The sequence below is a fragment of the Tauraco erythrolophus genome, chromosome 13, assembly GCF_009769465.1.
Source record: "Tauraco erythrolophus isolate bTauEry1 chromosome 13, bTauEry1.pri, whole genome shotgun sequence".
NCBI classification, from domain to species: Eukaryota; Metazoa; Chordata; class Aves; order Musophagiformes; family Musophagidae; genus Tauraco; species Tauraco erythrolophus.
This window is the reverse complement of record NC_141477.1, coordinates 23,613,280-23,623,273: the sequence shown is the minus strand read 5'-3', so window position 1 is coordinate 23,623,273 and position 9,994 is coordinate 23,613,280. Positions and strand designations below refer to the sequence as shown.

At 58.8% G+C, this 9,994-nt stretch overlaps 2 protein-coding genes across 2 annotated transcripts; one reads left to right on the top strand and one right to left on the bottom strand.

The window, feature by feature from the left end:
* The first annotated feature begins 2,093 nt into the window (after positions 1-2,093).
* Positions 2,094-3,273, top strand: PIN4 (peptidylprolyl cis/trans isomerase, NIMA-interacting 4). The gene is made up of 4 exons (XM_086619804.1): positions 2,094-2,147; positions 2,212-2,279; positions 2,408-2,527; positions 3,098-3,273. Exons 1-4 carry the CDS (start codon positions 2,108-2,110, stop codon positions 3,254-3,256), a joined length of 387 nt encoding a protein of 128 aa, XP_086475930.1. The 5' UTR covers positions 2,094-2,107; the 3' UTR covers positions 3,257-3,273.
* A 2,563-nt stretch (positions 3,274-5,836) lies between these two features.
* Positions 5,837-9,894, bottom strand: ERCC6L (ERCC excision repair 6 like, spindle assembly checkpoint helicase). Its single transcript, XM_086619613.1, has 2 exons — positions 9,854-9,894; positions 5,837-9,659 (listed from the first exon to the last, which is right to left on the bottom strand). Exons 1-2 carry the CDS (start codon positions 9,892-9,894, stop codon positions 5,837-5,839), a joined length of 3,864 nt encoding a protein of 1,287 aa, XP_086475739.1.
* Between the last annotated feature and the right edge of the window lie 100 nt (positions 9,895-9,994).

The following is a 9,994-nucleotide window of genomic DNA, read 5'->3' as shown; positions in this document are numbered from 1 at the left end:
TCCAGGAGGGAAGAAGCGGCACCGCGGCTGGGACCGTCCCTGACTGAGCCGGCTCCCGGGACCGAAGGCACCTGCTTGGGAAGCAGAGCAGGACTGCAGCCCCCGGCGCCGCTCAGCACCCGCAGCGAAGCTAGCTTGAAACTGTTTGGTCACTTCGGCATGTGGTACTTTAAACGGCTTTTCTAATGCACAGTGGTGATGATGTTTTACTCTCTGTCATTTGACGTTGTACCTTGAGTTTCCCAGGCAAAGATCCCAGGTTTGAGTTCCGCTGGATACATGGAGATGTACTTTGGGAAGATGTAAGGGGGCCGGCTGGAATTGAGGTTGCTTTTGAAGAGCCACAGGCGGTGCCCCTCGTCGTCCCAAGCATCCTCCCCGCTGCACGGGGAACGGGCGCCCCGGAGGTCCACGGCCAGCGCGATGACCTCAAGCCAAACCCCAGCCCCTCGAAAGCCCCCAAAATGCTGCATTTCAGAGCTCCTCGGCTCTCAGTCCCAAAGCGCACCCCAGAGTCGCCTCCGCCGCCAGCCCCTGGGACCCTCGCCCCACCAGCCTCGCCGCACACGGGGGTCTGCCAGCCTCCCCGCTCCCCGCGGCTGCCTGGCGTGAGTGGTCCTGCACCGGGCTGTCGGCTCCGGGTGACGCCAGCACTGCCCAGGGAAGCCCTTGCCCAGCTCTGCCTCTTGCATTGCACCGAAGGGCACCGCGACAGCATCTCCTGCAGAGTGTGTCCGGGGCCGGGACAGGGCCCGGGAGGAGGGCAGGACAGAGCAGAAAAGCCAGCCCCAGCCCAGAGCACGACTGCGCGCCCGTAGCAGGAGAGAAAGGGCCAGACTGCGGCTGACGAAGGATCAGGGTGTTCAGGAAAATTTCTGCTTTATTTCTTGATGTGTTTCTGCAAGCTCCGGCATGCCCCAGCCCTCCCGTGCGTGGCACAGCGCGGCACGGCCGGGTCCGGGCAGCGGCAGGGGAAGGAGGGCACCACGGCAGCACTGCAGCTGACCCTGCGAGGGGCCAGGGCTGGTCTGGGGGGGTCTCTGCCACCCCCTGGGAGCTCCGCACACAGCCTGGGCCCCCGGGGAGCGCAGCCCTCTGCCAGCACCTCCCCGGCCGCACACCCGTGCTGGATTTGACCCTAAAAGAAGCTCCGCTCTCCTCGCGGTTTTCTCCTTTCCCTTCCCTCTCCCGGGGTTGCAGATTTAAGCCTGTAATTAAGATCCAGGCTGAGAAACTCAGGAAAAAAAAAAAAAAAAAAAGCTGTAACAAATTTCTGTGCTTCGTCTCCATCCCACGGCCCCCCGCCCCCCCGCTGCTCCCGGCCCGGCGGCAGGGTGCTGGCCTGGCGGGGTTGAGGATGGGGTCCCGGGGGCGGCAGAGGGACGCTCTGGGGACGGGTACATTTTGCACATGACTGCTCAGGAAACTGGTGGTGGTGGAGGCGGTGGAGGGGCCGGCAGCCGGGGGAGGCGGGGGGGGAACGGGACACACCTCTGCAAAAACCCAGCGCCGCTCGAAAGCGCTCGTCTGCTGTGGGATAAGGAATGCCTGGGAGCCCCGGGTGGATCCTGGCTGCCGAGCCGGGGTCCGGCCGGGGCACGGAGACCCCCCTGTCCCTGCCCGGACTGCGCGTTGTACTCGGCATCTCGCCAGCCCGGTAAAGCGCTCCTGCCGACGGCTGCCTGTGTCTTCTGGTCCTTGCGGCCGCCGAGGGAGCCCGCACCCCGGGGAGGGTGCTGGGGCGGACGGGACGGGCCCCGCCGGCGCCCCCCGGGTGGCTCGAGGGGACGGTGACGGGCACGGCCCCCCCGGTGTCCCCGGCGGCTCTGGGTGCGCACCGGGACACTGCCGCGGGTCGGGCGCGGGGGACTGCGGACGGACGTGGGTCAGCCCGGGGTGCCGGGCAGGAGGCGGGGTGCCGGGTGGGTGCCGGGCACCGGTGCGCGCTCCGGGGCACGGGCGGGGCGGGTGCCGGGCGCAGGCACCGGCAGGCGCAGGCACCGGCAGGGGCAGCCCCAGAGGCAGTCCCAGCCCGGCGCGCCGCGGGCAGCCCGGGGGCCTCGGCGCGGGCAGCCCGGGGGCCTCGGCGCGGCCCGGCGGCGGCAAGATGGCTCCGAAAGGGAAGGGCGGCGGCAAGGCGGGCAGGGGTGAGTGCGGGCGGGGGCTGGGGGCGGTGAGGGCCGGGCCGGGCTCAGGGCTCTGCGTTCACAGGCGGCGATAGCGGCGGCGGCAGCGACGGCAAAGCGCAGGGCCCGAAGGGAGGCGGCAGCGCCGTGAAGGTGGGTCCGAGGGATGCCGGGCGCCGGGCGGGTCCCCCCCGGGGCGGCGGGGAAGGGCTCTGCCCGCTCGTCCCCCGGCGCAGGCCTCGGCCCGCCCGCCACGGCCCCGCTTCGCTGCCCCCTCCCAGGTCCGGCACATCCTGTGCGAGAAGCACGGCAGAGCCATGGAGGCCATGGAGAAGCTGAAGTCCGGCCAGCGCTTCAGCGAGGTCGCCTCGCAGTACAGCGAGGACAAGGCCAGGCAGGGGGTAATGTCGCCCCCGCCGCTGCGCTCGGGGAGGGACAGCGGGCGGCGGGGGACCGGGCTCCCGGGGGGGCGGGGGGGGGGAAGCTGGGCTCCCGAGGTTGGGGGGGGGGGGGGAAGCCGGGCTCCCAGTGGCCGTCGCTGCTGTTTCAGCGCTCCGTGCTTGAAGGAGGCTGCTGTTGTCAGGTCCTTGCCGGTGCCTCCAAAAAGCTGGTTTGCACAGCACCCCCAGCATTCCCAGCGGGGTGGGCAGACACTGAGCGGGGCAGCCATTAGCTGCCAGGCAAAGGCACAAGCAGGTGCCAGAAGCTCGGCTGTAAATACCTCCAGCGGAGCTGTGGCATGAGCGCCATGCGGCCGCAGGCGCTCGAGGAGGCAGAGCCCCAGCCTGCCGGGGCGGTAGCCAGCCAGTGCTTGCTGAGGGGCAGCCCCGTGTGAGGAGCTCTTCCCTGTGCCAAGACATGCTGCCAAGAAGGTTTCCTCTCCCATGGCCGCATCGCCCACCCTCCCTGCTGATGATGCCACTGCTGCAGTGAGAGTCTCAAAGCTTAGCCCTGATGGTTCCTTCTTGCAGGGAGACTTGGGCTGGATGACCAGAGGCTCCATGGTGGGACCTTTCCAGGAAGCGGCGTTCGCCTTGCCTGTGAGCAGCATGGACAAGCCAGTGTATACGGACCCTCCTGTCAAAACAAAGTTCGGGTACCACATTATCATGGTGGAAGGCAGAAAATAAAATATGAATGACCGTTACCATGTTGACTGCTTGAATCCCGAGAGCTTCCCAGACACCGTAAGCGTGGAGCGGGTTGGTCATAACCAGCAGCATGCTTGGAGGCAGCCAGCCATCCCTGCCTTCGTGGCAGGACGCACAGATTACAGCTGGCAGAGAACAGGGCCTGCCTGGAGAGGTAAAGCATTCCCTGGAAAAGGTGAAAGAAGAGCTTTCCACAGTTGTTGAAATCTGCCTTGCCTGGCAGATGGGTCTCTTGCTTTTCTGGTTGTGGAGACAATGGTCTGACCACCTGAATAAGGTGCTCGGGCTGTTATCTGCAAATGCAAGTGGTCCAGAAAGGGAAAGGCGTTCCCCAGGGCCTCGATTGTTATCCCCGTCCTGGCCAGTGAGGGTGCGGGCAGCTCCTGTGCTGCTGTCTCTGCTCCAGAGCTCAGACTGGGCCTGGGAGGACAGTCCCTTTGGCAGAGGGTGGGTGATGCCACAGCTAGAGCTGGTGGTCAGTGCCCCGGCAGGCGGCTCACTCCTGCAGATAGCCAGCAGAGGCGCGGGTGAGGCCGGGGCTGGGGGCACCCTGGCTGAGCAATGGCGGGCAGGGGTCCTCCTGCACGTCAGCTTACCCGTGCCTAAAGCTGCACCTTACCCGCTCAGCGCCGGGGGAAGAGGCTGTGTAATTCAGGCTGGAATGAGAGAAAAGCCGCTAAATGCTTGTTGCCTCCCGCACCCCTGCCCCGCTGGGCGTGCAGCACGTGCCACGAGCCTCGGGCTGCGCCTCGTCTGACGGACAGCGTGATCGGACGGCGTGGTCGATGCAAGTGAGCGGCGCGTTGCGCGCCCTGCCTCTTGGATCCTGGCGTCAGAGGGCTCCGAGGCGGGAGAGGACAGCGAGGACAACAAAAGGCCGTTCCTAAGACCATGTACAAGGAAGAGGTGAGACCAAAACCAGGTCAGGTCTTTCTCCTCCCGCTCTTTTTGGGGGTGTTTGTTTTGTTAAGAGAGTGGAAAGCTCAGAGAGGCCAAGGTTGTGAAGCTCCAGTTCGCTGATGTTGTTGTGAAAGGCAGGCAGGTCTTCTCACAGTGCACGGGCAGATGTGGCCTCGTTTAGGGAATGCTCTGTTAATGAACTGCTTGTTTCCAGGCTACCACAGCTTTGTTCTGCCTATTAGCAAAAGCACATTGGCACATCTCTGTGCCAACGGGATCATTGTTCGTGTTTGTCATGTCTCCTAGTACAAAGGATTTAAATTCAGCAGGCCAGTTTCTTCTCTAAAACCTGCAAAACTCAGCAAGGTGTGGAAGTGTCACACTGTAATACTGAAGGTAAACTCACTAAGCACTAAACATGCACGACATGAGGAGGCATCAAAAGTCCCTGCTGTGTTGTCACGAGGGAAGACGGTGCAGAAGATGGTTGGTGATGAGTGTACCCCAGCCGAGTTCACCTGCATGGTGGCAGGGGGGGCACGTCTGATGAGCAGAGCGTTACCAGGAGCCAGAACCAAGGTTCTGACTTGAAACTTGCATGTTTCTGAGCTACGAACCCGCTTTGTTGTGCCTGCACAACGTACCTGAGAGAAATATTTAATTGACCACAGCTAAACTGCTTGTGGGAGGAGGGTTGGAGGACTTGCTTACCAGAGGAAAAGCAGCTCAAAACTTTAAAACCGTTATTTCCCCATCCTGCTGCCTTTGTGCAGGAACAGGCTCTGACTGTACCATTCGGAGGGCAAAAGGATGGGGGGTGAGGCAGACAAGGTCAGACTGGAGCCTCCTTTAAAGTCCTCGACTCCTCCAGCAATACCAAAAGATTGGAGGTGTTCTGCTCCATGCAGCAGTCAAGGTCTGTCACTCCAGTCCTTCTGTGCCCCCCCTCCTACACCCCTTCGCAGCAGCCACAGTCTGGCAGGCACCCGAGCAGAGGGTGGCTGCAGTACCACAGCCCGTGTCAGAGCTGGCACCGGGCAGATGGGGTGCTGGCTTCCCTTCCTCGGAGGATTTATAGCAGCAACCAACTTCTTTTTTTTTATTCCTCCACAGCACGTACATTCTCAGACCACCTTAAAACCAGTTGCAGTAGTTCTGTTCTCTGCTTGGCACCAGCATGTAGCTCACCCAAACGGTGGGTGACGCTCAGGCAGGCAAATCGCCTTATTTCAAGTCAAGGAGGGAGGAACTACAGCAGTTTGGGCATGACACTGCTGGGGACCCACACCCTTGGCATCCTCTCAGGAGAGAAGCAGAATGCAAAGGGCAGAAAGATGAAGCCAGGGCTGTGAGCTTGGAGAGGGGCTTAGACATAAAGAATACTTTTTTTTTTTCAATTAAACAATCAGGCAGGAGCATGAATTGGTTTCATGTTTGTGACCTGAGTCCACAGTGAGGTCCCTTCCCCAGCACCTGACCACTCGGTTCTTAGACTGTTCCCTCACCCAGGAGGAGGTGCTGAATTTGTTCAGTCACCATGGAAGGAGTGTGCGTTGCAGCCATCAGTCTTAAGCTAGTTTAAAGAAAAAAGTCACAGGGATGCAGTTCATACAAACGTTTAATGAGAAAAAGACTGTACTTAATAAAGGCAAACATATTTCATTTCTGGTCTAGCTGTCTATACAAGTTTAAAGTCATGAGCATAATTTCAGGATCTCCACTTTTTATATCCAGGGCTTGGAGGAAACAGTTCAACGCCTCCTGTAGTTTTCCGTCCTCCATCAGTTTCTTCCCACTATCTACCAAGGTGTTGTAATCACCTACGGCAGGAGAGGAGTTCTGGCCAGCCTCTCCCTCAGAGGCGCTGGCCTGGGTGAAGTAGTCTATCTGCTCACCCGACTGAAGCTCAGCATCGCCAGTGGATTCCTCCTGAGAGGACTCGGTCTCGCCTGCTTCAGACTGCTCAGAGGGCAGGCCGTGGAAGGGTTCTTCAGCTGTATCAAGCGTTTCTCCAGCAGGTTCTTCTTCAGTCTCAGCAGATTCCCCACTACATTCTTCAGCTTCTTCTTCCACAAGGTCGTCTTGCTCCTCATCACTGTCATCGTCATCTTCTATATCAGTGGTTCCCATCATTTCTCCGATATCTTCAACCTCATCTACCACCTTGTTGATGAGAGAGCGCCTGGAAGCAGTAGACCTGTTACCACTGTTAGTTAGTTGGGGAGAAAAGATGGCTTTTGCTATGTTTCTGTCACATTTAGGAGTGGACGCACTAATTCCTTCCAGAAAGGGATGCAAAGGGCTGTTCAAGGGAGAGGGCCTTTTTTCAGGCTGGTTTTCCTCCAAGATCATAAGGGAACAGTCTTCATCCTCACTGTCTGAAACAATTCTCTGTAAGCATTTCTTTCTGCTGAAAGCAACGGCCTCACTGCTTTCCTCCGATGCCTCAATCCCTTGCAGGGAATTATTTGGCTCTTCTTCAGCGGCGTGACAGGGTTTTCCACAGTCGCTGCTCTCACTTGGCCCAGTTTTCGTTGGCGATTTATAAAAGCTTTCTGCTTTTAGTTGGGAGCCCTCCTTTTCTGGGTGCTCCAGTGATCTTTCCCTATTTGAGGCGTCCTGCCACCCATCTTCAGACTCCTCCAAGACCAGATTGAAGTCAACCTGATCCTGGAGAGAAGGCACAGACATATCCTCCAAGCTGGTTTCCAGCATGAGAGACTTCTGGAGCCCAGCATGGATTTCTGGCGTAACGTTTGCTACTCTTGGCACTGCAGCAGCCAAAGCTGGCTCAGAAACGTCATTCTTACCTGTGCCCAAGGCAGCATGTGGGCCAAGAACCTGATCTGACGTTTCGGCATCTGTTAACCTTTGGGGATCATCAGCCGTACCAGACTCGTCCGAGGAATGCTGACGATGCCCAGACAGGCCGTTCCCTGCCTCAGTCAAGCTATCTGTTCTGTTCTGTTTCTGCTCAGGACTCTGACTCTCTTTGTCAAGTGGATGGAGGCCAGGTGATGATGGTATAATGCTTGACCCAAGATTTTGCTCACATTCCTGCATATTGGATTGTTTCACTGTCTTGCTGGTATTAAGCAGCTCAGTATCCACACTGGACACATCTTGTGCCAGTTTCTCTTCATCCAAGTCATCAATAGTCAGGCTTGTCATTCTGGAGCTGACATTAAGAACTGGGACCTCCTTGTCCTCTGTGAGATCAATAACTTTGTCATTTTCATGTTTATCAGCTGCTGGTGGTGAAACAAAGCGATTTATGTTGTTCAACCCTGGAGACAACTTCTTTGGCTCAGAAACCAATTCTGGTGGTCTTTGCCACATCACTTCACAAGCGTTTCTGATGTCCTCTATCCTCTGGTCTCTAAGCTGGGACTCTAACTGAACTAGCTCGTGGGCTTTCTGTACCCTCCGTTGAATGTACTGATGGGCTTCCTCACTCTCGACCTGCTCCTCGTGAGCCATTTCCCTCGTGTATATCAAGTCATGGTCGGAAATGCCAAACATTTCCAGAGAGTGCAGATAAGCAATGTGTTCATCCAGCTGCAGGTCAGTCTTTCTCTGGGTGGCGTGCAAAGACTGCAGCTGGATCTGAGTGGCGGATGTTCGAGTATCTTCTAGTGTGAAGAGCTCCCTTAGTTCCTGTTTGGAGAAATACCTGAAGGGGTTCTTTTTGTCACCGGTAGTCTGTCTGATCAGTGAATCCTTAAATACTTGTCGCCTGTATATTTTCTCTTCCACCGTACCGCAGGTAATCAGTCTATAAATTATGACGTTCTCTTTTTGCCCAATCCTGTAAGCCCTGTCTACAGCCTGAGCATCTGTAGCTGGATTCCAGCTGGGATCGAAGATCACCACTCGGCTGGCTGCAGTTAAGGTTATACCAACACCACCAACTTGTGTGGTGAGCAGGAAGACGGAGTGGTCCTTGTTGCTCTGGAAGGCGTGGATGCGCTTCTCCCGCTCTGTTAGGTGGGTTACCGTTCCGTCAATACGCATGATCTTGAACTGTCTGCGAGACAAGACGTGCTCTATGATATCCAGCATCTTCCTCGACTGCGAGAACACCAGGGTTCGGTGTCCCTCCTCCCGCAGTCTTTCTAGAAGTCCTACAAGGAACAGCATTTTCCCAGACTCCTGAATCACAGTCTCATCAGAGAGATGATCTATTTTATTAGCACCTGACAGCACACCTGCTTCGCTCCCGTGAGCCTGCTCAGAGTGCTCCTGTTCCTCCAAGCCCAGCTGGATACATGCTCTTGCAGACAGAAGCCTGGGATGGTCACACAGCTTCTTCAAGACAGTCAGCTCAGCCAAAGGCGATCGGGTTGTCATCAGCACTTCTTTCACGTGATCCAGAGAGAGAAAGTTCCTGTAGATTTCTTCCTGCACTGGTGCCAAGTACACCCACACAACAAAGTCATTTTTCCTAGTGAGGGATGGCATGACAGGAGCGCTGTTCTCACTGGGATCCTCAGGAAGAGGAGCGTCTGGTTTGTCAGTGTGACTGTTTTTGATATCGTCTTTGGTTCTTCTGAGGAAATACGGCTTTATAATTGTCATTAGATTCTCGGATATCTTTAGCCCCAGTGCTTTCTCGCCTAGAGTCGCATCCTTCTCCCTTGCCCTCGTAATAGGATTCTCGTATTCCATTCTAAAAGTTTTGGCCGTTCCCAAGAGGGAGCCTTGGCACGCAAAGTCAAACAAGGACCACATTTCCCGCAGGTTGTTCTGCACCGGGGTGCCCGTGAGGAGCAGGCGATGCTTGGCGGGAATCGCGTACACACACTTGGTCGTTTTGTTAGACGGGCACTTGATTTTATGTGCTTCATCGAGGATGACGTAGTCCCAGACGAACTCCTGCTCGTGGCTGCTGGCAAGCTGCTTCCAGTTGTTAATGAGCATCTGGTAGCTGGTGATGACGATGCCGTTCTTCCTCTGGACCCTCTCCAGGTTCCTGGTGCGCTCTGCCTTGCTGGTGCCGTGGAACTCCTTGACGCGCAGGCCGGGGGTCCAGCGGGCAAACTCCGCCAGCCAGCTGCTGACCAGGGTGGTGGGCATGATGAGCAGGACGTGCCGGACGAGCTCGGCATCGAACATGCCCGAGAGGAAGGCGATGACCTGGATGGTCTTGCCCAGGCCCATGTCATCCGCCAGGATGCCGCCAGGCCTGCCCTCCCGGTGCAGGCGGTAGAGGAAGGCGACGCCTTCCCGCTGGTGCTGGAAGAGCTTCCCGTGCATCTCCCCGTAGATCAGCAGGCCGCTGCCGCACACGTCCACGAAGCCTTCCTCTTCCTCCTCCTCCTCCCCGTCCTCCTCCCGCGCCGCCGCCGCCAGCACCTCCTCCACCCGCTGGATGCGGCCGCGCAGCTTCTCGCTGGGGCGGATGGCGGCCGCCAGCCGGAACAGCCGCAGCGCCTCCTCCAGCTCCCCGCCGCCCGCCGCCGCCTTGGCGCCGCTCACCAGCCTGCGAGAGCCACCGTGAGCACCGGCTGCGCCGGGGCCGGGTCCGCACCCGCCCCGGCCCGGCCCCCCGCCGCCACCCCGCTCCCCGGGACCTCCGCCACCCCGCTCCGCCCTCGGGCCCGCCGATCTCCCCCGCGCCGGCCCGTCCCGTCCAAGTGAACCCCCCGCACACCGCCCGCCCGCCCCGCCGCTCACCGCCGGTACTGCTCCTCCTCCTCCGCCGCCGGTGCCGCCATGGCGCCCGCGCTCCCGCTGCCGCCCAGCGCTTCAAACGACAGCGCTTTCCCGTCATGCCCCGCGCTGCGTCACGGGCATGCAAATGAGCGGCGCCTGCAG

Excerpts from the sequence above, each read along its gene's own strand:
- PIN4 (XM_086619804.1), top strand. The coding sequence starts at position 2,108 with ATGGCTCCGAAAGGGAAGGGCGGCGGCAAGGCGGGCAGGG. Across the intron at positions 2,148-2,211 it reads CGGCGGCAAGGCGGGCAGGG|GCGGCGATAGCGGCGGCGGC; the intron begins GTGAGTGCGGGC and ends CTGCGTTCACAG. Across the intron at positions 2,280-2,407 it reads GAGGCGGCAGCGCCGTGAAG|GTCCGGCACATCCTGTGCGA; the intron begins GTGGGTCCGAGG and ends GCCCCCTCCCAG.
- ERCC6L (XM_086619613.1), bottom strand. The coding sequence starts at position 9,894 with ATGGCGGCACCGGCGGCGGAGGAGGAGGAGCAGTACCGGCG. Across the intron at positions 9,660-9,853 it reads GAGGAGGAGCAGTACCGGCG|GCTGGTGAGCGGCGCCAAGG; the intron begins GTGAGCGGCGGG and ends TGGCTCTCGCAG.